A 27,031-nucleotide genomic window follows, 5' to 3' on the forward strand; every position below is an offset into this window, starting at 1 on the left:
TCTGCATTCGGAATTCCGAATTTCCCAAATTTCCCCGAATTTCCAGGTGAGGATTAATTCACCGCCTGAATGTCGCTATCGTCCGTTTCAATCGTAAAAGAAAAAAAAACCAATACTTAAATGGTACGTATTCGATTAAAGATTTGAAAAATATAATTTTGTCACTTTCAATATTGTAGTTACTAAAATTATAATTTAATGCGTTGGTAAAGCCTTTTTCAGGATAGTTACATAATTTATCATCTCCTTGATTGGTATTAAAATATAATTTAATTCTTTATAATTCAATATTGTATATTTTAATATGTTTAGTATATGATTCATGATTTAATAATTATAATTAAAAAATAATACAACATTACAAACCTCTCTTTAGATATAATTTTTCGTCTATTCAATGTGCAAAGACAAAATATGTGATATTTTGTACTTGATTTAAATGCAATTTTAAAATATAATCTCTTCCGCGAATATGCAATATCGTATAATTTAATAATTGAATATATGATTGAATTGTATTTTAGTGTGTGTGCGATTGCGGAGCCTTTAAATAAATAATTAAATTTCACTGTTATAATTTGCTATTAATAATTTCGATGAAATGATTGTACAATCAAATGCATCCATAATATCTGATATATCGGCGCATTCCCAAGAATATTTCTTGACACATAAATCATCGATCCTTTAAACTTTTTATAAAATATATTATGAATTATGCATCAATATAAATTATGCATAATTATGTAAAACAGTGTACTCATTACAAGTATTACAGATAAATTTGATCAGTGGCTCAATTCGCTAAATACTCCATTATATGCGCCTAATCCTTTTCAAACTTGATTGCACTTCATTAATTTTCCTAATTTCCTAAAAACTTGAAATTACAAATCTAATGACAAACTACCTGCTGTGTAGTTTTTCCGCGATGCTGCCACTGATAAAAATGATCTGCATTTAAAGACCATCCGGGTGCAAAACTGAATCCTTCTATCGGCGCCTGCGAGTTAGAGAGCTGAGGTGCAACTGCACCACACATGCACATGTGATGGGACAGCAAGGGATCTGGAAGTTCCGTGTAGACACCCCTTCTACCGCCAAACCATCCCGCTATCATGCACTTGTCATTTAGCTGGGCTACTTGATCTTGATTGCATCGCGATTGCGTCAACATCTCTTTCTCCAAGGTGTATAGAGTCTCGAACTCCAGGTAGGACATACCAGATTTTTCGCCGACGCATGTTGACGTGGTCGACGATACTTCGAGTCCCAGACCCATCTCGTCCTCGAACGAATCGTCATCCAAGGATGGCAAAAATTTCCTCGGCGAACGCTTAGGACTGTGATATGTCTGTTGACGTTCTTCCGTCAACGATCTTTTGGGCGACTTTCGGTCGCTGAAAGTTCTTCGCGGCGATGTGGATGACCTACTTGGGCTCGATGACGAGGATTCTGTTACTTCCAGGGTCTTTTCCGGGATACTTCCCGCTAAAGAGGGTATCAGCGATCGCGAAGATTTCAATCGACAAATTCTGCTTTTCGGCTTGGTTCCATTGCTGGTGCGTGAATAGCCCGCGGGCATCTTGAGACCCGACATTGTTTCTTTTTCATTTTTCGAGACGCTGTACGCAATCGCGATTCCTCGAATATATCTTCAAGTATCCGGAGAGATTCAAAAAGATCCGCAGAGTTGATGATTCGAGTGGATCGCATTCGCTTCTTCTAATTAGATTTCATGGAAAATTCTAGTTTTACGTTACGACGGACGGAGAACAATTGCGAGAAAAAGTGATTACATTATTCGATATGCGATTCACAACCATTCTTCACAGAATTCTTTGTCTTTGATTTAATGATAATGATGAATTCTTTTTTTATTTTATTTTATTAGTATTTTTGGATTTCTTTTTAGATTTATTAAAGAAAAAGAATTTTTAATATAGATAAAAATTTGTCAACGAGCGCACGATATGAAATTTCCAGAATCTGTTATCAATAAAAATGGCATAGTCTGTAAATTATTATAATAAATTCTTCATTTCACACACTTAATTTTAACAGAATGTAATGATAAAATAAAAGTATCGTTTGTTATTATTAAAGAATTATCGAAACGATAAAAAGAAGCAATTAATGATTTTAATGCACGACATTCTCGCACTTATCAGTCATTTTCGCGAAAAATTTCATCGATATCCATTGACCAAGTTCGAAATCACGGACCGACACAGGAAGATGAATATACGACCATCCTCTCTCGGCAGGACTGACGGTTCGGCCCATTGCAGGACGATGCGAAGCGTCGCGACAACGAACGTGCGCAAGCGCACAATTGAGATTATATTGGATGAACTTACACAACCCTTACTTTGCCACCTAAATATCCGTTATATACATATGGCGAAATGTTTTTAATAATGAAATATTATTTGAAATGTATTGAGATAATCGGGCATACGTTCGTCTGCCTGTCTGTTATAATTGCATACGAGTAACTCATTATACATTTTCTAATATGTATACCATAGAAAGATAAAATTTCTTAAAAGAAACAATGTAATTTTATAGTCAACTAATAATGCATAAACTTGTTAAATTATTTATCTCCTTAATAAATTTATTTAAACGAGTAATTTAATTGAAAATTAAAAGAAACTAATCAGAATATTTTACGTTTGAATTTGATATTATGAAAACTCATTATCAGTTACTCGACAAGAGCACTACATTTATAAAATCATTTTATCCCTCTTCGCAATTAAAATATCAAGCTTACTATTGCGCGTATCACGCATTTTTAAATAAATACTAGATCAACGAAAGCGCGCCATTTCTCGAATTTTATATTAACTTTTAATACTTTAGAATTAGAACTTGCCAATAATACATTTTTCCTAATATTAAGTAGTATTATTTTTCCTAAAATTAGTTTTGTATTTCCTAATATTAGTATTATTTTTCCTAAGATTAGCATTATTTTTCCCATAATATTAGTACCTATTATTTTTTCTCAGAGCAGTATTACTTTTTCTCAGGTTAGTTTTATTTTTCCTCAGATTAGTTTTATTCTCCCTAATATTAGTTTTTAATATTAGTTAATTGAAAAAAGAGAAGTCACTGCAGTAATTCCCTTTATGTACACATAAATTATGTACACAATAAAAATTCAAGAATAAATTATGTATACACACAATAAAATTATGTGCATGATAGAAATTCAGCAAATTAAAATTATGCATATAATAGTAATTCGGTGAATTAAAATTATATACATAATAGAAATTTGATGACATAAACATAAAATTATGTGCATAATGAAAACTCAGCAAATTAAAATAATATTAAGTTTAATTCCGCAAACCGCAACAAACTGTCAAACGACTTGATTGTGATTCAAGCTGCGAAGCGATAAACTTGAAGACAATCAACGAGCATCGCGGAAAAGAGTCCTCAATACTTGAATTAAAATTAAATTCATTCAGTTAACATGCCTTTTTTTAAAGAAAGGCTCGTGTGTTGCGACACATTAATATTTATTATATAAATTTGCTCAAAATAAATCCTAAAGAAAAAGGGCTCTTCGCGATTAGCTTTGAAAAATCTATTGAAGATTTTATTACACGTTTTTCAAAAACACTATATATACGATGAATGAAATGAGAAGCTTCTATGGAGAGAGGGAGGAGAAGAGGGTGGCGATTATTTCACTCGTAGTACGCCGGCCGTAAATTTGGCGAACAGTCGAGTTATATGCGTGGTGCGCGTCGTGGCGCGTCGCGGCGCCGCGCTGGCTGCTTCGAGGCGTGAGAGCTTTTTGCAGACCTGGCTGTAAAATTGGATTACCGTCGTTAATTGCCGGATACTAATGGAAATCGAGCGTATTTGGATTATGTACGGGCGCGACATTTTGGGAGAAGAGAAATCTGAGCAGGAAACGTGACGATGAACGATTTAAAGGGACTCTGTAATTGAGATTACCGAATTACTTTCCTCTCAAGTTCATATTATTTTTCATTATTTTCTTTTTATAAAAAAAATTTATCTTGTGATAAATTAAAACTTGGTCTTGTGTGTCCAACTAAAATTTGATTGATCTCTTTTGAAAAGTAATACTTGAAAGAGAATCACAATAATCGTCGATCTCTGTATTCTCGATCACAAAAACCATTAAACATCAAAAAGGTCAAAAAGATAACAGCAAATAAGAGATATAACTCTTTCTAGTATCCCAGTACCACACTACTTGATTTCTGAAAGAAAATAGTTTATTGAAATATAAATACTATTTTCGCATATAATGCATCACGTTAAATAATGAGATAAAACGTCACATTAATATCATTTTAAAACACTATTGTAATTTTTATTATAGTGTCTTTTTCTTCTGAAAAAATAATGTTTAATTTTATTTAATGTGTATCGATTATGTAATAGATTGAAACGTTATTCTATAGAGAGGAACAAACATTTCTTTCTGTAGTGCTTCGAAAACATATCAACAATCGAGAAACCATCAAGAGAGTCTATCCTCGACGATATCTCGTTTTGCACAGATTTTCGAGGGTCATCGAGGATCAAATGAGGCATGACAGAAAACAGGTTTCTCGAGCGATAACAAGAAGAAAAGCGCGTTCTTGAAATTCTTATTCGATATTTCGATCGCTGGCTGCCAAGGTATTTTCCGACATTGGCATGGGAATGGCGGAAGCGGCGATACCGGGACTGAAAATCACCCGACGTGTGTACACGTGGGGTGAATATTATAAAAGCGCCATCGTGATGAAGGAAAAGGCATGCCACCCATGCTATGTCACCCTTCGAAAAAGCAGCCCTCTCTCGGCAACACCGTATGACGAGTGCCGGCACAACCACCCTTTACTCCTTGCAGCCTCCCGCAATCCCTCCAGGATGAATTTACATATTTATGGTGAGTGTTTGACGCACCAGAAGATTTCAAATGCATGCTAACTAATAAGTTCACGCTGCTTGTCCGGGTCATAGTAAAAGCATGGCTGGATTGAGGGTGATGTTAATTAATGTAAGTTTGATGTTGAGATAGTAGGATAAGGGTATGGATGAGAAACAACCGGAAAACAACGTCAAAGATCTTGCATATAATAACAGTATAATAATAATAATGGACCAATAATGATATAATAATGGTATGGTACTTTGAACAAGTTTTTTGGAATTTTAAATCATTAATAGTGAAATATCTAATTGTGATATTGATTCTTACACATTTAAAGATAAGAAAACTTTAAGAAAACTCTTGATATAAAAAATTCTTTTGCCTCTCTTCTCCTCGTCTATACTATAGCTTTTCTACAATTCATTCCTGAATAGAACCCTCATTTCAACATTAATCCCTAAAGCAAAGATCAATTGCGAAATTTCATGGTGGAAATAATTTCTAGTCCGCCTTTCAACGTGACACTCACTGACTTATAATCACCCTAAAGAATAACCCTTCGAACAACATGGAAGGGGATATGCGTACTGACGAGAGAGAGAGAGAAACAAGGAATCCGTCATAACGAGGACGCATCACTCAATTACTAGGGAATAAGTTTTTAATTTGATTCTACTCGACCAATAACTTAATATTTTCGAGTTTCCTCTTTTCGAAAAAGATTTTCCGCTCGCTAAAATATGCGATTAGATTTGTTTTTTTTTAAGACTTAAAAGTCTACATAAGTGGCCCATTCCAAGTGTATTCTGTGATTTCTTATTATTTTCTTCGCGATCCATTGATATATGAAATTTTATTCGACGAAAACTATTAATATAATAAAATTGATAAGTATGTGACATTTCGTAGAAAATTGATTAGACATTCTATATAAGAGATTTTAAAATTTCTTTTCTTTATAAACTAAAAATTATGCTTCAATGTAAAGATAAGTTTTAAACAAAGTATAAATTACAATATAAATTAGTAAATTATATGGCATATTATTACACATATAATAAATAATTACTCTATGAGAATGAAATGCATGAAAACAATAGAGCTTTCCCTTTAATTATAATTTATTTCAATCAAAATAATTTTTGAAAAAAAATAAAACATTGGAAAAATAATAAAGGCTTTAAAAAAATTGTAAGCGCTCTCAATATCGCGTAAGCCCGAACGAATAATGTCTCTTTATTAGCAAAACCGGTCGAATCGATATGAAACCCCGTACGCAAACAAACACACAAATGGAAAAGGAGTAGGAAGTGGCAGGGTGATGGCAGCCAAAGGGTCGTCGCAATAATTAATAAAGCCGCACCATTGGGCTTAACGCTGTCGCGACTCCTCGCTTTCCATTCGCTTTCCGGTCTTCCTGTCGACTTACTTTTCCGTTTTCACGAATTCAATATAATAATGCACCCGCGCTCTCGGGCCTGGCTTAGTATTTTAGGCCAGAGGTTCTCAGCCAATAATTATCAAAATTATAAGATTAAATTAAATATTATTGTAAAAATAGCAAAAAAAATTATCATAGATGCAATTTAAATTTCTTTAACCATCCATTTCTAAAATTTTTCCTTGAAAAACTTTAAGATTATTTTTTAAAGATTATAGATTGTATTATGTACATATACATTTGTATCATGTATACATATGTATATAAAGAGCAAAGTTATAGTTTATATCCATTTTTACCACAAAAGTTTCTATTATATTCTTTTTAAATATTGTATATAATAAAATATATAATACAATCTTAATATATATAAAACTCAAAAATATGATATGTCTAATTTAGACATTTTTAAATAGAAAGAAGAAGAACCTCATTCGTCGAATCTATTGCGAAGGGTAGCTCAGGGAAAATGATATTGCTATATCACTGGCTTCGGGATTATTGCGAATCATTTTTTTTTTCCACATGAAAGTGAAACCCTCTCAAATACATAAAAGGATTTTGCAGTGGCAAAAACAAAAATTAAATCATTTCAAACTTTTTATATTAAAACTCAATACACATCTCAATATTAATCAAATCTATATAATATGTAAATAAAATATATCAAAAATATATACCCAAAAAGTTATTTTTTAATTTTTAAACACTTCGAATGTTTAATCCGAATAATTTAATCTCAACTATTATATGTGCATATGAGAACTGTATATGTGGCTTACAATCAGACGCTTCATCGAGTATTGAAGGAGTGCCATTTAAGACACCAACGTTTCATAAACATTTATTTTTCTTATCAGCAATCACGATTCAATTAGATCGACCAGGCGATCAAATAAGATATTTCATTTAACAAGATATCGGCTATAGTATTTAAGATTGTTCATTCATGACCAGAAAGACAAAACTTAAAAAATGCTCTCATAAGTAGAGGATTTTTAAAAATAAGGTATTAATATTAATTTTACAATACTTTATATATTAAAAACGAAATATCCGTTTTTGGCTATAACACATGCTTTTATATAATTTTAATTCAACACTAAACAAGACTATATTTTCTAATATTATTTTCTAAAATATTATTTTTATTATAATTAAAAAGTAGAATTGGAAAGAAACTAAATTTACCTATTTCTGAAGAGGAAGAGAGATTGAAAAGAAAAAAATACATTGCGTACAGAGGGGTGACGATTCACGTGGAATAAGCAGTCAGAGAGATTCCACACGTGCTTCAAAAAATTGATACAAAAGCGATTCCTTACTTTCCTTATATCCAGACTGATCCGCCTACTATTTTGCGGCCTGTTTGATGTCTCATAAATCCGTCGTTAATTTCAAGAAAAATCGCTCTGATCAGCGAATCTTCTCAATAGCATATATATATTGTAAAACTTTTTTAAAAGATCTTAATATAATACTTCGCTGATGATGTCAGACACATTTACTTTCATAAATAATTTTTCACAAATAAGTTTTTCTAGTAATAATTTTTAAAAAATGTTCCCAATATCTTTGAATAATAAAATATTAATTCATTAATAACAAAATCATTAATATTTGATAATGATAAAGATGAAACAAAATATATATAAATGATTATAGAGAATTATAGATATTTTGTAAGACATAAGAGATTTCTTTACAGATTATATATACATATTATAATAACTTGAACCGTTTATGAAATTTGATTAAGACTCCATTATCAAAATCAAACTGTTTAAATCTCGGTTGCGATATTTATTAATTTATTGATATTTTAGTGAAAATATATTTAAATTATATTCTTGGTATGTATATATGTCGCCATCAGACGGAATGAAAAGAAACTTGATACGCTTTTACATGGATAAGAATTGATTTAGAAGTCTTAAATCTTTATTTTTAGATTTATATAATATAAAAACGTTCTAGCTTCTCTTTACATATGTTGCAAGTTGTTTGTAAAATATTCTTTTGTAATTTTTTTACAAAAATAACTTAATCTTTTCAAAGTACTGGTAGATTGACGTTTTATAAAGAAGCCTAAGTATATAGGCATTTCCTAGAAGCTGAGTTTACAAAGACTCTATGACATATACATATATCAATGCTCATTAAATTATATAATTAAAAATATTATTTTATATTTTTCACGATTTATATAATCGAATTAAATTAATTTTAAATAAATAATAAAATGTTATTATATTTTTAAAATCAATGTTTTAATTATAGCGATACGCACTTTTATGTGCGAAAGGAAAATCAGCATCGAATGTCGAGAAGAGAAATGTACAAGATAGAAGTTTGCTGTAGAGGTATTTCTTCATGAATGAGTGGCGCATAGTATGCAATAGGGCGCCACGAGCGCCATGTCTGCGTACAAGTGAGGGTGAACGTAATTCCTTCGCACACCACGTGCTCGCACACCCATGGGATTTGCCTTGCTCGCTCTACGCAACTCATGACTCATAAGATTTATAGCTCTTTCACTACGGACTCTACTTTTTGCGAGATTGCTCTCGAATACAATGACACTTGACAAAATTTTAAAATTCAAGAAAAAAAATAAAAGTGAACAAGTTTTAAGCAATATAAATGCAGAACAGTTGTAATTAAAAATTAAGATTACGCACATACACACAGTAACTATTATCAAAATTAAGACAAAAAATAATAAGTACTTTTATGATATTGTCAAATTATTTTCTGTTATATCTTATTATTTGTTTAAATATTTCATAATATTTGTATAAATCATTATAATATTTTATATATATATATAATATACAATATATTTTTTTAATTTGATAATTATTGTAGGTATTATTATTACCTTATCCCCTTATTTAATTTTATCCTAATTTATTTCTATTATAATAACATTCACACACATACTTTAATTTATCTTGTATTTTTTCTCAAAATTATGCAGCAATACGCTTAAACTGAATAAATTGTACAAATTACCTCGGCCTGGCGTTTCTCGCAAGGACAGTTTCGCAATTTTTCCAGTTGCAGTTGAATAAGACAAAAAGCCGAATATTTTTGACTTTCCGGCGATAAAGGTGAACTTGGTGATCCTGGTGATCCTAACCCGGAACTCTTGCTGTCGCTGGTCTTGATAATGTTTTTCGTAATACCAGTACCGATCGACGAATCTTGATGCGGCGATAATGGCGATAACGGCGAACCGAATCCCGAGCTTTCCGAACTCGAACTCACTAAACTACGAGTTGTGCAAGATTTCACCACCGTTGGTCTGGGAATCAAACTTTTAGACTTTAAAGATTCCGATCGGCGAATTTTAGTCATTCGGTTAACAGTGGACTTCCATTCGAACGACTCACAGTACAACTTCAAGCCGAAGTCTTTTTTTGCCTCTGCTTCTTCGTTGAATAAATCGTGCAAACAAATCCCTTCGGCATTTTCCAATCTTTTATCAGCTTTGTCTTTGATCTCTTTCTCGATATGAAAGTTGCGATTTTTCACGGGATAATGGTCTACAAAGTCCTTCCTCCGTCCTTCAACTCCAAAACTTCTCGAGTCTACTTGAGAAGGTTCTTGTTCGTCCACAAACGCTCGTTTCGCTCGCGCTGACGCCTTGAATTTTTCAGAACCGTCGTCCGGGTCACGGGGCGTGTTCTCTCTACGAGAGTACTTCGATTGGGCATACTTGAAGCAATTTCCATTATTCTTAACGATAGCGTTTCTCTCGTCCTTCACCTCGCAAACATCTTTAGTCGTGCTTTCGCCCTCGGATTTTGATTGTATCAATTCCAGATGCCTCAAATCGTAACCACCGGCACAATTATCACGAAGCTCGTAATACTCAATATTCTCGAAAGGACTGTTTGACAATGTTAAAAAGGAAGCACTCATTGTCAGTGATGCCGGGCGTCGTTTTACCGTGCCGGTCTCGTGGCTGGGAGAGTCCCAATCCACGTGGAACGTCCTTCGCTTCGAGGCCATCTCATTTTCCTCTCAACCCTGACATCGATTCATTCGCGTGCAATAGCAATCGCAATATACATTAATTATATACATATATATATATATATATATATACATTTTCATATTATTTAGAAACGATATTATATACGATATTCGATATCGTTTCGTATTATTGTACATTTTCTTATTAAGAAAAATTGTTCGCATTATTTTCTTGCACTTTTTATTTTTCATATTATTTTTTCTATTATCATAATACTTTACACTCACTACATTTTCAAAAACTATGTTTAATCATACATGTTTGATTAATTATTTTATTTTACTATGTATATTCTGGAAAAATCTTGTATATTTGCGAAAGGAAATTACACCGCGAACCATATAAGCGTATTTTCGGGTTTTTGCACTCGAACAATAGCCATGCACTTGCCAAGGGTGTCTGAGACAAACTGAACTCACCCTGACTAGGCACGAAAAGCGCGTGTATGTGTATGTACACTATTCTATATAGAGTGGTCCCCCGTACCTACGACAACCCCAAACGCGTATCATAGCTGCGGAGCCGAAAACCAATTACATTTGGCTACGGGGTTGGTATATGATCGCACCATATTGCAAGTGTGCCCTGCTGATGTGGTTGCATAAATTCCGTGAGACGAACTCTTAAAATGCCCATGGTTACAAAATGCCGCCCTTATCTGACAACATTCGCAAACAATCACGCGGAGCAGCCATAATTTTGAATCCAAAATTTTTAAATTAATATCTTAAATAAGTTATGTGTGTGTTATGTCATTATTAAATCATTCAAAAATTATAAAAACTTTTCTTTATTATTCTTTAATATAATATTATATTTGTTTGATTAATGAACGGAATCGTTTGTGGCAAGTCAATTGTTTTAATTTTCCTAATTATTATTAAATTTATATTTATAATTTCAGCAATTCTCCAAAAAAATTACTTCTTATTAGAGCATACATATTTGAATAACGCGGTTTTACGAAAAAAATTCTCGAATAAAAAGGGCAAATGAGAAAAGCGTGAACGTATTATCAGTAATTTCTCGTGATAATAGAAACGTCTGTCGCTTTATCCGACTACCGCTTCATGAATAGCATTTGGATAAAATCTCATCGCTTTAGCCGGCGGCAAGGGATAGGGTAAAAATCCCCCCTCATGCAAATCAACCGTCACGAAATTGCGATTGTTTAGGGATAACAACTACTATTTTCAAATAAATAATGGAAATGCAGAAGGCATCACTAGATAAAAAAGTAACTTAACTTATACAACTATTTAATAATTCCCCCAGTCCAAATGCTTCTTGCATAAGAGCAAATGATCTTTTTCTTCAAAAAATATTTTTTAATTAGAAAATTATTACATGCAATTTAATAAAAAATAAAACATTAGTTAATGTTCGAATATAAAAGGTTTGAAAAACAACATACATGACAACGCCTAAGTATCACAACCCTTAAGTATCATCAAAGATTGAGAAAATAATATCTTTATATAAAGAAAAAAAAATAATTTTTTCTATTTTCCTTTTTGACATATATTGTATTAAATAATCTGGCGTAATTCTTACAAAGATATTACAAGGCTATAAAAATGTGAAAATTATATTTATTATAGGAAAAATGACAGTGTAAAATTGACTACTTAATACGTAGCTGTAACTCGAGAAGTTTTTGTCTCTAACCAACAAAATTCCACTTTCCAGCCAGCCGCAAGCTCCCGCATTGCTAACGAATGGGATTTTACGATTCAGAAAGGATTACAACTTATAATCCTGGTATATCCCGTTATAGGTTTACTCCACGTTCCCTCTCATCCCTCTCGTGGCGCACCCGAAGATTAAACCTGCACACCACCGCATTGCACGCATTTCGAATCCTGCGTCTGTATCGGATTAAGTTGCAAACTGCACGCATAATTTAGCCGATTGCACAACAACTACGCAATATTGCATGTGCGAGACTGATCAGATTAGGCTTTAAGCTTCGACTTAATAGTGAGAAACTATGAAAAGTGCGAAACCCTTAAAAAATATATAAAATAATTATTTTGTTTCTGTTGTTTGGTAAAAAAGTATAATACATATATTGAGTGTGATTAAAATTTCAAATTATAATTATAAGCATATTTTTTTAAAAACCATTTTTCCTCTTTTATAATTATATAAAATAATTTATATTTGCTCATATAAATATATGTATATAGAATATAAATAATAATTTTTAATTATAATGAATATAATTGAAAAATTAATCGCTCAACATTTCAAAAGCATTATATTTTTTATTTCATTGATATTGATATAATTATATAAAATAATTTATATTTACTCATATAAATATGTATATATACATATAAATAATTAGAATTATAATAAATATAATTAAAAAATTAATCGCTCAACATTTCGAAAAAATTATATTTTGATTTCGTTGATCATGATATAATAATATAATTATAATAAGCAATTTCGACAGGCATCTCTATAATTATCAGTAGGTTGGATAAGAGTTTATCGACTGTAGCAAACTTCTCGGTAGATGAAACTCTGACAAGTTCGATATGGTGGTTCAAACTTCTATCTGCTTCTATATAATATGTAATGTATCAAGATTCCTTCATTAACATTAAATTTTGATTTAATATATAATGAGAAAAAAAGGAGAAGGTTATCTTATCTCTTGTTTCATGTAAAAAGAAACTTATTTTTTCGTTTTCGTATTTTAAGAAATTAACATTTATGCTTCAAATTATATGTATACTCTATTTTTCTTTTTATAAAATTATATAATCTTATCTTTTAAATGCAATTTTCATATTTGCAAAATACAAGATAATTATAATAAAGAAAAATATAAACATTTAATTTATAAAAAATCTTGCAATCTTTTTCAAAAAGAAGAATTTGAAACAACTCAGAAATATAAAATAAAAATATTTCTTGTCAGATTGTTCCGTTTCGCATTTCCTTAAATATTTGCATTTAATGAAGTTTAAAATTTCAAAAGTGAATCAAAGTAAACACGTGCGCGTTTGTCAGAAATGAACGTAACAGCCGCAGGTCAAAGCGGTCAGGGTTGCAACCCCGTCAAAAGATGGAGCCTCGGAGGCACATTGCGTAGGGTAGCGAGGGTGGAAACCGAGCTAGTACTCCACTATGGATTTGCCATTAATTTCAGTCGTTGAGAAACTTTTGTCCTGCACCCTTCTTGCGAGCTACCTGCGGCTTTCCAAAAAAAAAAAAAAAATAAAAAAAAGGAAAAAGAAGAAGCACATTGTCGTTCTTTCGTAGCGACATTCGTAAATAATAACGACGCTTCAACGACGCGATTTGTATCAGCGCGATCTCTGAATAACTACATTTTTTTAATGAAAAAATTTATTCGCAACTGTATATATATATATATATATATATATATATATAATACACACAGTTGCGAATAAATATAGATATACATATATAAGTATATATTGTATTAAATTTAATTAATTATATCTTTTAACTCTCTTTAATTAATAAAATTACGATAATATGTTTCGTGTTTTTTATACTCTTAATACCGACAATCAAGGCTACATTATATCATTAAAAGATATCTAAACTTTATATTATATGTATATCTAAAAAATAAATGTTTAATTGTAAATTTTATTCATTTTCCAGTATCCCAAAAATATTTCGCACAATGCGCAAATTCGACTTGTGATCTATTTGTTTCTGGCTCAAGAAAAAAATTGTAGGTATATAATTTTGTTTTGAGCCAGAAACAAATAAAAAATTTGTTGAAAAATGACAAGTGAGGAGAGTAAATGGAAACGAAGGTTCGCGACGTAACAATGTTTGCCATCGAAAAACGGAAACGGACCTTTTCGACACGATAGCGGGAAACGGTTACCACCCCCCGACCACGTTCTCATGTTTGTGGGGGTGAATTTTCCCACGTGGCCGTTAGATCATGCGCATCCCGCATCGGCGAAACTTTTGTCCACGAGCCGCGTTTATTGCGGCCGAACATTACCTTGACTCCTAGAGAACGATCGTAGAGAGGGAAACCAGAAAGGGAGCGAGAGGGCTGCGAGAGTGAATCGACGATGGAAAAGCGAAAGTTGACTTTAAAGTTTCAAGGGGATGCTTTCCTACTTGCTTTCTCTGTCAATTTCATTTTTCATAATCAATCTCTCTTTCTCACTCTTCAATATTTGTACCATTTAGAATATTATATAAAAAAATTCAACATACTTTACTTTGTGAACAGTGTAATTTTTTTATTATATAATAAATAAAAGTCAATATTTTTAGTAATATAATAAATTAAAAATTATATATATTTTATTCAGTAATAATTTTATTTTTCAAAATAATTAATTCAAATTAATGTAGTAATATCAAAAAAATACAGCAATGAGAAACCAGATTGTCTGTATTTTCTATAAAACGAGAGAAAATCATCAATATTAAGACAGAATTTTCCCTCGCACGACTTTCATCGAATTACGTCAATTTCATGCCCAATCATTTCCGACTGATCAAATAGAGAATGATGAAGTTAAGCGAGATAAACTCGACTTAAAGTAATTTCTATTATTCATCACGCTAAAAAATTAATGTTATGTCTCAATTTGTTCATTTTTGTTATGCGATTAACTAAATTGAATAATTTAAATCACCAATTATTAATAATAATAAACAAAAGTTTCAGCCCCTAAATAATTAATTAATTAATTTAGGTGTCTGTATTGCATAATAATTACATTTTCTAATATTAATTAATTAATTAAAATTGTTAAATGCACTTTAATCTTTATACACTTGATATAATGCAGTCTTTTGTAAAAGAAAAGGGCAAATTTGAATGACTAAAACATGTTGACAAATTGAAATAAGCGTATGTCAACGCTGTCACAAAATAAAAGGAACTCGATTAATCTCGATTGCGTGTTTATCTACCGACGGAATATTTAATTCTTCATTTCTTCACTTTTATGTCTCTAGGCCCTTCTTACGTCACATACTATCACGCATATTTTCACGACTGCTTGCATGCAGACCAGTTTTTGCATGTCACCGGTTACATATCGCGCGCGCGAGTCAAGGTTCGATAACGCATAACCGTGTATCCGCGATCGGTGATAATAATACGAACCCTTCGTCCTTTTGAACACGCGAGTAGCGTTTCGATCCTTTCAATCGATTATTATCCTTTTTTGCAAACGACTTTTCTTAGCTGTATATATTATTTTACATAATCTTCATTATTGGGAAATATACATTTTTTAATTAAAATATTATATTATTCTTTTAATGAGAAAACACGTTTGTATAAAGGTTTCTAATCAATCTTGTGAGCTTACTGAGCAATAATAACGCTGTTCATGTTGAAAGCAATCGATTATTATTAGTCTCGATCTGGTTACTTTGGAAGTAATGCCACATATGCAGTTATAAACACAAGCACATGCGTTGATCATCATTGATAAATATTAGAGGAATGATCGCTTTAATTTTAGTAGAGTATTATTGGTATAACAGATTGATATTATATTTTCTAATATAAAATTTAGCGTAAAAATTGTGAGAAAGGCACTTTTAATTTTTTAAACTCTTTACAAAGATTGTAAGTATTTTCAACTATATTTTAAACTATTTCTTCAATCGTGGGCAAATGTACTATTTTTAATCCACGATAGAAGAAAAAAATTAATTTTAATAATTTCCTATTAAGCATTCTAATTAAATATTTACGACAAAAAAGAAACATACATTACATTGGCACATACGTCCCGACGCATTATTAATTACTTTTTCTTAATCTGTATCACATGTCTAGCTAATTAAAATATATCAAACATCGTTAAGATGCAAGTCATGGGAATATATTACTCGAAATTTTTATCTTGATTAGCAGAGAGCAAGAACATTTTTTAATTATGCTGAGAATTTTACTAATAAAATTCTCAGATTTTATCAGCGCGCGTATTGGAGATTATATAAATTGTAAAATTATTATTAACTCGTAACTTGTATTATTATAACTTGCGTTCTACTCGTGTGTAACTCGCTTCCACAGTACTATTCATTGGACTTCTCAAAATTAGAATTCAATCCCCAAGATTTAATTATCGAGAAACTATTTTCTCTCTCTCTCTCTCTCTCTCTCTCTCTCTCTCTCTCTCTCTCTCTATCTTAGAACATACTTTGACTATGAAAGTCTACAACAATTGTTTATATAACAAAAGTCTATATAAATTAATAACAAATAATTTTTTTAAATAATTAAATCTTTCTTTTCCCTAGAGCAGAGGATTAAAAGTTAAGCTTGAATTATTTATTTCTCACGTGGGACCACTAAAATTTGTATTATATCATATATGAAAACAAAGTGCAAACTCTGGTAATTACCTTCCTCCTCGTTACTTTTAATCAGAATATATACGATATTCTGCGTATCCCATTCGATATTAAATAAGGTATTAGATTCAATATTAAATGTTATAAGGTGTTAGCGATATATAAAAAAATAATAAAGTATTAAACGCATGTTTACATTGTTATTGCGCATTTTAACATTATAAAATATAGGTATGTATATGTAGACTACATTAATTTATAAAAAAAAATGTTTCGTCAATTTTTTGAAGGAATTACATTTCACTTAAATGCACACTACGACATGTAATACGAACACTGACATAAACTCTCAAACAATTTATAACGTCTAAAAACAAATAAAATTAAAGTTTCTTTAAAAGCCACTTTCATTGATTTATAAGTAAATAATCTTCGTTAAAATTAATATATAATTTGGTTAAATATTAAAGTCGAATCGAAACGGATCCATTTTCTGTGACTCGTTCTCTTTAAAATAGAAGTTGGATTTCGCGTAAATTTTTGCGCCGTATAAGTGATACTTCTCAGATTGCCGACGTTCTTCGTGTACTCATCGAGCTACACCTAGCCTCGAAGAAGCTTATAGAACTTGAAACAGGCCGTGCCTTGAAACAGCCCCGAACCAGGGGGCTGGAGCGCCTACAGCTGCTGTCACATAAATATCGCGAAACCCCTGAATTCTGGAGGCTTTGAAGGTCTCCTTCAGCTCCCTCGCTCTCCAACCCCTCGCACCTTCTCCCAGAGCAAAGTTGCAGAAACTCTGCCACAGCACCGAGCGACGCCGCGGTGGTATCGATTCTCAATTCTTAGAGGTGGCAGGGTTAAAGGACAAAAACTTTTTCTCTGAGTTACATGCGTCGTCATCGTACGCATTCGCGGGACACCTTCCGCATGACAATCTGTCGATTGTTCTGCGGCATCTATGCGATTTCTAGGTATGCGATTGCTCGGATTAGAAAAGATGTGTAAGTTTAAGTCGCGAACGAAATGTCTATACATATTACGTATATAACTTGTCATTTTTAAATTATCAATTTAATCGCAATTTTGCAATTTTTATTTTATTAGAAATGATAAAAATATAACACACTACATTCCTTCAAGTATAATAAGTATAAGTAAGAGCTTTCCTAAATAACAATAAAATTATTCTTAAATAAAAAAATTGTAATAAAATTTTGTTTACAGATGAGAAAAATATATCTTAATATACGTAAAAAAAGAATTGCATAAACTGTTGATAATTTTATTAGTTTTGATACTTGAAAAAATACATTGTATTATTTCCCATAAAAAAAACAATTTTGTGTACGAATGTTAAGTAATTTTTTAATTAGAATTTTGTTTGTAAACTAGATCTTTGTTTAAAACAAGATATTTTAAATATACCAACAAATAATTAATAAATAATTAAGAGATATTGTAGTTACTTAGCGTCTCGCAAAATATATTGTCCATACTAAAGTAATTAACAATGTGAAAGCATGTATCTTGTTTTGCCTCATATGCGTGATAGAAACATAAACAAAAATAATAATCACATGAAGATGTTCGACTTTTTGATTAAGAAAAGACTTTCGTGTTCTAAATGATCCCTTATATACTCGTTAACTTGTTAGCTTCTAGGAGGGTTAAAGGCGCAACAGGAAAATTGACCGACTGACAGAGAATCACTACCGTCTTAGACATTATACATTATACATATACTTTACGTTCTCTAAACTAATAATTTCTGAATGCCATTGCAAAAGTCTCGAAGCATATAATGCGCGACAGGAAACGCAAACTCGAAAATCTGCACTGTTTGCATGCTTTTCTCTTTCTTCCTCTTTTTTCCCAAATTGTTTTCATGACTTTGTTTTATTTTAGTAGAAGAAAAGAAATTATATTGAGCTACAATATTTTTAATAATTATTCAATTATATCAAGAAAATAACATGTGTTTATATACATACATAATGTCAAAATAAAAAAAATATATCTTAATTAATTCAACAGAAAATATTCCACGATTATCTGATATTATATATATGTTTGCGTAAAATTATGAAATGTACTTCCAAATTATTATATTTTAGACTTTCAATGTATTTTTAATCGATATTTCCTCATTTTCTTTACCGAAAATTGCAGAAAATCTGAATAGTTCAATTTATAATATTTCATTTTAATTTATATCGCGATTGCATTGAAGATAAAAATCCGGCATCCCCAATTAAAGACTATAAATGTACATATGTTTGAACAAAGTTGTTTTAACAATAACTATTTGCAATGCGTTTAATATAAGAAGAAATTAGCGCGCGCCTTATTCGTGATGCATATGTAAACTTCTTCCATCGCTGGTAATTAAAAGTTCGTTGATTTACAATCATCTTTTAGCCAGCTATTGCTCGCGGAAGTTTATAATTTATCATTCCCCTTCGTGCAGAAAAAAAAGTCGCAATTCGAAAGCGACAGTTATTTTCTTCATTCGTCGGATTTCTTTACAGATATTCCCATTGAATAAAGGGGTAAGAATGAAAGAAAAAAGACAGATAAACGAAAAAGAGAAAAGTAGTAGCCTGTGGCACGTAAGGTCGATCGCAATGCGTGACAACACAGAGGGTTCCACGACCGAACCCCGCTAATATTAATCTTCGATTAAAGGCTTATCGTGTGCCACGTGGCCAAGGGTGCGGAAAATTCGGCTGCGAAAAACTCCGAAGTTGCCCCTTATCTCGAGCGCGAATTTACGGGTCTTAATGTAGCCCTGTGTGTACGTCGGTATACAATGTACCTTTTGTAATCTTTCATAAACGATTAATTCAAGTGACAGTATAAACATTCCGAGAAAATGTAATGGGTTCATGAATAAATCTCAGTTGTCGCAATTATAATATGTATTATTATAACTTGATAATTTTGATATTGCTTTTTTTTTTTTAAAACATCGATATAAGAAAAATCAAATATGAAATATGCACTAATTTGCGAGTGTTATATATTTTTTTCAAAATATTTGCATCCTTTATTATCAAAACTCAAATATTAAAACGAATATTTTGACTCTATTTGTTATAAAAAAATTCTGATAATATTAAAATATTATAATAAGTTTATCGTGCTGTCAAAATATTCTACATATTCTAAACACTTTATCATATCAAATTACCAACAAATTTAATTTATTAATGTAAAAAATATTTCATTATCGATAATCAAATATATTATAAGAAATTCTCTAATCCGAATATTTAATTAAAATCTTAGAGATATCTATAATAGTACATACATATCTCAAATATGTATAAATATTTATCGAGATATATTTTAAATCTATAATACATCTATAATAAAATATTTAATGCACAGGTAGAGTGCATCAATAATATAATAGATCGTCGTTTTTGTTTAATGTTAAAACAAATGTCATTTAAATCATATCATCCTATTGAGAAAACTTATAAAGATGTACATAAGCGGGTCTGCAATCTCCGGAAATAGCAAGTGTAAATTAGCTCTTCTCACATATCTAATTAATAATTCTAAGGGACTAAGCGGTAACCAACGACCGATCGTCCCTCGATAACCGCGAATTTCGCCAGTCAAACTTGTTAAATCAACCGCAAGACTGCTTGCGGAGTTTTGAGCTCATAAATACCACGAAAAGCATATTCATAGTACATATTAACGATTTATAAGAGTTTCCTTTGTCGATATTTTTAATTTTTAAATCGTAATTAATATTTTTTAATGTTAATTACGTATAATTTAATATACATATATATTCCAGAGGTTAAAATAAAACAAAATAGTCTCGATTGCCTAATCGACCTTTTACAAAAGAAAGAAAAAACTCATTGTCAGACTCACGATATCTCGGAACTCATTTCACGCGATATCGGCGATAACCGCCCTCCGGTCGAGCGCAATATGTTGTAGAAAGACAGAGAGAAAATCGCGATGGTATATCGATGGTAGGAGGAAGAACGATACGGACTCGATCCTCAAATGGCTAATCGATGCTCGCGCGCGCGAGAATATGCCCGAGGGAGATTCTCGTGCGAGTACCGACCCTCGAGTCGACTGCTTTCCAACTCCCTCTGTCCTCCCGCAATAACTTCCGCGTTGACACCCGCTCAATTCCGAAGGGTGGCTTCCTGTTCCGAAACTAGGATCTTTTACGACACGCATTCTTGCGTGTCAAGGAATTCGAGGCATAAACAGTGCAGATATATTTTCACATTATTTTCAATTAGAAACAATTTTCGATCAGAATCATTCTTTTCAACAAATTTCAAGAAAAAATTTAATAAGAATTAGGATATTTTTCCTCTTCTAAAAACGAGTTTTAATCATTTTGTCATCTAATTTTTGCATAATTTGAAATTTTTTAATGTACGAACTCGTATGTCCATTTGTGCATTTATAGCTTATTTTTCAATTAAATTTTTGCTTTTGTAAATAATATTATCTCTCAAAACTTTCCAAACTTTAAAAAATCTAAAGAAATTCAAAATTTTGCAATATGATTTTGTTGCACGTTTATTATATAGTCATATCTGAAATGTTAATAAAGACGCTTGTCTTCTACATAAATATTTCGTGAGAAAAAGCAAAAGAAAGAAGACATTTTCGGGACATAGCTAGGAGGAGAGAAAACCACGCCCCAACCATGAGGACGAGATGATACCATTTTGCAGCCCTCTGGGTGGCTCTCGCAGTATCCCTCGAGTCCTCCTTCGTCCCTCGACTACGTGGGTAATTAAAGATACAACGCCTAACTCGACGCGCGTTACAACGATACGTGAAATTAAGCCCATCTTATACGATTCATTTCTATTATTTTAAATAAACTATATAAACAAATTAATTATATCGGTTTCGCAAAAAAGTATAATAATTTTATAAGTAATTAGAAATAACATAATAAAAATCTATATCATCCAAAATAGATTGCAATGTCTTATTTTATTGTTGAACTTTTATATATAAGTATAAATAATCAAGTTTTTATAGAGATAATGTGAGATATATATAAACAGAATTATTTTATAATTAAAATCATTTATATAAAATCAAATTAACATTATTCTAGTTAATTCAATTTTTTTCAAAAAATTAAAAAGTGTTTTTAGATCATGTTTGTGATGAATCATACTTATGTATATATGCAATATTACATAATCCAACTTGATGATATAACATACACATACACATTATACATTAAATATTATATTAATATAGTTTATTTCTGTTGAATCTCTCAATAGAAAAAATATCTGAATAAATATCTAATAATAATAACTTTAGAAATGATTTTTAAAATTGAATAGTGTAAATTGAACTTTACAAGAAAAGATAGAAAAATGGGGAAAAGAAGGTTAGCACGCGCTAAATTGGCTTACGCCTGCAGAATCTTACCGCACCCTAGTATCTTGCGAATTTTCCACGCGACCTTACTAAATTTTCAACTATTCGCGACTTCTCTTTTTTAGTAAATCTGATCGAAAAGGATTGAAAAACACACGAAGTAACCGATAATGGTAGCTGCAATAATCATAATTTTCAAAAATTTTCTTTTTTGTCATTTATAATTATTTATATAAAATTAACATAATTATAAAAATAATAATATACATAATAATTAGTATTTCATGTAAGTATATTATTCACTTTTATTGTATTTCATATTCTTATTGTGCGTATATGTATATGTATGTGTATGTGTTCTTAATAAAAAATGTATACAAATTTTTCTTTTAACATAGCCTTATTATTTTCCAATAAGCATAAGATTGATAATAATAACTTAATTATAAAGACACAAGTTTCTTATTTTATCATCACAAATATGATTTGGAAATCAAATATTTCTTATCAGAAATCCTCTATTTATGAGGTAACTCTTTTACAAAAAGGACAATAAAAATGTCAGAAAGAGACTAAATAAATATAGCAACGATAAGCAGGAAAATTATTCGCAAGCCGATCACATAGAGAATAAAATTATATGTGATATGAGGAATATATTAATCAAGATAATTAAGAAATAGCAATGTGTGAATAAATATCCACGTGAAAAATTATGCGATTGCATCTCGCTATCGCGCTTTGCAAATTAATAAATATTTATGTGTAAAAAAGTATTAATTTACTCTCTAAATTATCAATAATTTCAAAACATATTATGTTAAATATGTTAATATAGTTTGAAAGTGTAATTTATACATGTGAGCTGTATAATCTTTGAATTTCCTGACTTGATTTGGGAACTTTTTCTAATAAGAATGTCAATTCCATCCAATTTATCAATATGTCATTAATCATCCTTTTTATTTTGATCTCATATATTTTCATTTAATTGTTGCTTTTGACTTCGAAGATAAAATTAATATTTTATTGTATATATATAAAATTCTATTTATTTTTTTTTTTTCGTTCTCTATGGCGCGGGTGCTAAGTGAAACAAGCTGTGTACAGTCAGCCGTGAGGGATTAATCTCGACATGGACAGATTGTAACGTAGTCCACGCGACTACGTTATCACCGCGAAAACGAATTCCGCTGTTAATTATCGTCTGACGAAAAGAGGAAAAATAAATTCTGCTTATATTGTTGCATAATGTCGAATTTTATGTAAAACGATCGTTTATAGTCATTTCTGAAATTTTCAACAAATTCGATGCAAAAAGTTTGTGCAAATGTTATAAATACAGCAGAAATCTTGATTGCAAAAATAATTAAATAACAAAATAACAATATATAATGTTAAAATATAACGAATGTAGCATGATTTATTTTGCCTTAAACGTCTGGACAATTCTAAAGAACACTTAATGTAGACTTACCTTGACGGTCTCCTGAGGGGAGCACCTCGCAGATCGCTTAGTTGGAGCCTGTGCCGGCAAGCTCATCGCTGTACCATCACTGCGAGACACCTGATATGCTGCAACAAAAGCAACATTGGCTATTAATATAAATTAATAACTACAATAATATGTAATAGATTAGTCTCCAACTTTTGTGCAATATGTAATATTAAAAATAAAATTTACAAAGATTAATATATAATCAGATAAAATCCAGTAAAATTTAATTAATTATATATAGCAAAGACATTTCGCAAAAAATATATGAAATAAAATATTCCTGAAATAAAATAGATAATATTTTATATTCTCTTTGTTCTATTTCATCGCTATCTATTTTGAGACGTATTTTTGGTCGATAAACAGTTTTTCGCGATTGTTTCAGGATGTCGGTATCTCTCGAACTGAGAATCGCGCGTAGTGACGAGAAGCAGCGGGATGGAGGCCTCCTGGTTGGCTGCTGGTTGGCCTGTCAATACGAAGAGGTACGTGACCCAGGTACCAAATGACATATCCGGTCGAAGGGAGGACGCCGCGCCGGGCGGTTCTCTCTCTACTTCCCCCATTCTCTCCATTCTTCGATCTCTCTTTCAAGATCCACCCCGTTTCCCGCCGACATTTTTCCCAGGAAACCGTGTATATGTGAGCCTCTAAAGCTATTTTTGTTGGCTATCGAGCAAAAATTTTATCCTCTTTCATCATCAAAATATCTATAAGTTATTATTTTTATGATATATGTATATCAAATTCAGAGAAATTGAACAAACTTTTTCGAAAAAACTATTATATTATTGTACATTATATCTGTGCGCAAAACAAATATTTCCAAAAATTTGGAAAAATAATTATGCAAATTTACTTCATCATAATACTTCAAATTAAATTTTTGTTTTTATTTCTAATTAATAAAAGAAAATTTGAAACATTATAAAATAAAAAAGCTTCTTTCAATCAAAATTTAATTAGAATAAAATAAAAATTGTAACGCGGTTAAAAAAAGACATATTAAGAATAAAAAAAATCATCATAACATATAATATATAATAAATATATATAGTTCTTTTTCATATATTATGAAATTAAAGGTAATTTTTTTTTCAATGTTTAATTTTGTAAATTTCATGTGTCCGACATTATATTGTGAAACGAAAATCAGAAGAAAGAGAAAAAATGGAGAAGAGCGAGAGAGAAAAGTCGACAGGAGATGGGAGGGAGGCTAATCGGACGAAAAGCATGATTAATCACGGCAAATTCATCGTGATTAACGATGCACGCGAATTGTCCCCGCTGGCTGCACCAGCATAAGCACCGTTAATGCGCGACAAATGGACATACGGTACTCACGTATATTCGCACATCATCCACGATTACGATTGTTCTCGCATCCGTTTGTCATTATTATACGATCGATATAACATTCTACGAATCTTAAACTTTAATGCACAACAAGTAATATTATCAATTTCAATTTTTAATTTAATAAAACAGTAGCTTTTATTCTGCAATTAAATATACATTTTTATTTAGACAAATCTATTTTTTGTAAAGTAATTTTCTTATATTGTTATTAATAGTTCTTATTATAATTTTTAATCAAATAGATTCTTTATATTAGGTGCAAAATAAATATTTATTAATGCAATAGAGATAGAAATTATTTTTCAAATTTTAAAATAGGATTATTAATTGTCTGGAACTATTGTATTAGTCTGTTGAATGTGTAAAAAATAAATACATAGACTCTTAAACCGAATTTATATTGATCTTTCCTGAATTTATAATGCGAAAGACAATAATATATATAAAATCAATGCTGTAACTAATCATACGGCATATGTATCATTAATTCATTTGTGGCGATGTAATATGAAGAAGATAGGAAGTGCATTAAAATGCGAGAACGTCGAGTATCGAAGTTCAACGGTGTCGAGGCTCAATAAATAGCTCACAAATAGATACTCCGTATATCGTGATCAATTCATATTCTCCTTTTGACATTACGAATAACGTTTGGTTGAAACGAAACTAACGACCTTACGTTACTATCTCCGTCTCACTTTGGCTCTTCAATTTTTCTATATAATATAAAGAACACTCAAGAAAAATTTCCTCTTCTTTCACAAACATTACTTACGAAATTTACACAGTTATTATATTTCAGGCTAATAAAAACAAACACACTTAAACAAAGAGAAGAATATTCCGCTATTATATTTCCATTCCCAAAATCTGGTCCAGTAGTTCTCTCTTTAGCAAATTTAGTAAATTATATTTCGAAATCTTTCACGGTTGATTCTCGAAAAGTTTCTTATCACCACGACGTCTTATCATCTCCAGACAGAACCATTTCCCTCTCGTGTTAATTATTCTTTGTCTATCGCTGGTCGATGTAATCATGCATCTAATTAGCAATATTTCTAGAAAAAAAGGTGAGGGAGAGAGAGAGAGAAAATTGAGAATAGGATTTGTCGCGACCCTCCGACGATGTATCAGTACGGCTTGCTCCTCTAGTAAGCACTTGCTTACCTTGTGACAGTGATCGAAAGCCGTGATGTTATCTTTGCAGCTCGATAACGACCACCGGAAGTATCGCTTTAATCACTATATCCGACCGGCTCCCCCAGCTGCGTCTCTCGTTCTCGCGCGGAACCCAAAATATCGGTTATGCATTTTTGCAATGTCATTTTTGCGCAAAATATATACTTGTGACGTTTCTTGACTTTTCTCATATTTTTTTAATAATTTGTTAGCTATGATTTCTTAAATAATATAACGTACTTACATAAAACAACTATAATAATTAAATATATAATAGTTAAAATAACTATATCGCGCACATTAATGTAATATATAAAATTTTATAGAAAAAAATATTATTAAAAACTACCAATAAAAAAAACTTGTTTTCAATAATTTTAACAAGTTATGCAGCAATTCTTATTACACACTTATTAAATTCCCACGATTTGTTCCATGACGTAAATATTGAAAAGTTGGGCAAGAGAATTGAAAACTATAGATATATAAATAGTTAATTCGTTCTTTATATGCGACAAAATCAACACTGTTATTTTCCGTAATAAAATATCTTGCAATAAAGAATTAAACGTCTCATTCGATCAATATTCTCAAATATGTTCGCAAAATAAAGTGCCATGTACCAAGAGAGAGGGAGAAGAGAGAGATATCAGTCTCTCATAATTTTGCTTTGAAAATTTTCTATAAAATCGTTTCAAACTATGACTCGTTAATAAAAAAGAGCGCAAGGATAAAGCGTTCTCTTAGTCTTCTCTTTCTGCTTTTTTCAGGAAGCTCTTCATCCTGCCGTAGAAAGCACGTAATGCAAAACGCGCGTTAATTTTGCCGGCCTAAATAAAGCGAAGAGAAGTATAGGGAGGGAAATGAGAA

At 31.1% G+C, this 27,031-nt stretch overlaps 1 protein-coding gene across 4 annotated transcripts in view; it reads right to left on the reverse strand.

Moving 5' to 3' along the window:
* sick (sickie) overlaps positions 1-27,031 on the reverse strand; it is a 153,486-nt gene that overhangs the window by 118,061 nt on the left and 8,394 nt on the right. For 2 of the 4 annotated variants that reach the window (XM_029300007.2, XM_029300009.2), the window contains exon 2: positions 23,603-23,700. In XM_029300007.2, coding sequence (XP_029155840.1) covers positions 23,603-23,700 — 98 coding nt within the window. Of the gene's footprint in view, positions 1-910; positions 1,937-23,602; positions 23,701-27,031 lie in introns of those variants that run through there. The other 2 variants (XM_029300006.2, XM_029300005.2) reach the window with 1 other exon arrangement.

Source organism: Nylanderia fulva, unplaced genomic scaffold (assembly GCF_048542155.1).
Source record: "Nylanderia fulva isolate GAGA-0341 unplaced genomic scaffold, ASM4854215v1 Scaffold22, whole genome shotgun sequence".
NCBI classification, from domain to species: domain Eukaryota; kingdom Metazoa; phylum Arthropoda; class Insecta; order Hymenoptera; family Formicidae; genus Nylanderia; species Nylanderia fulva.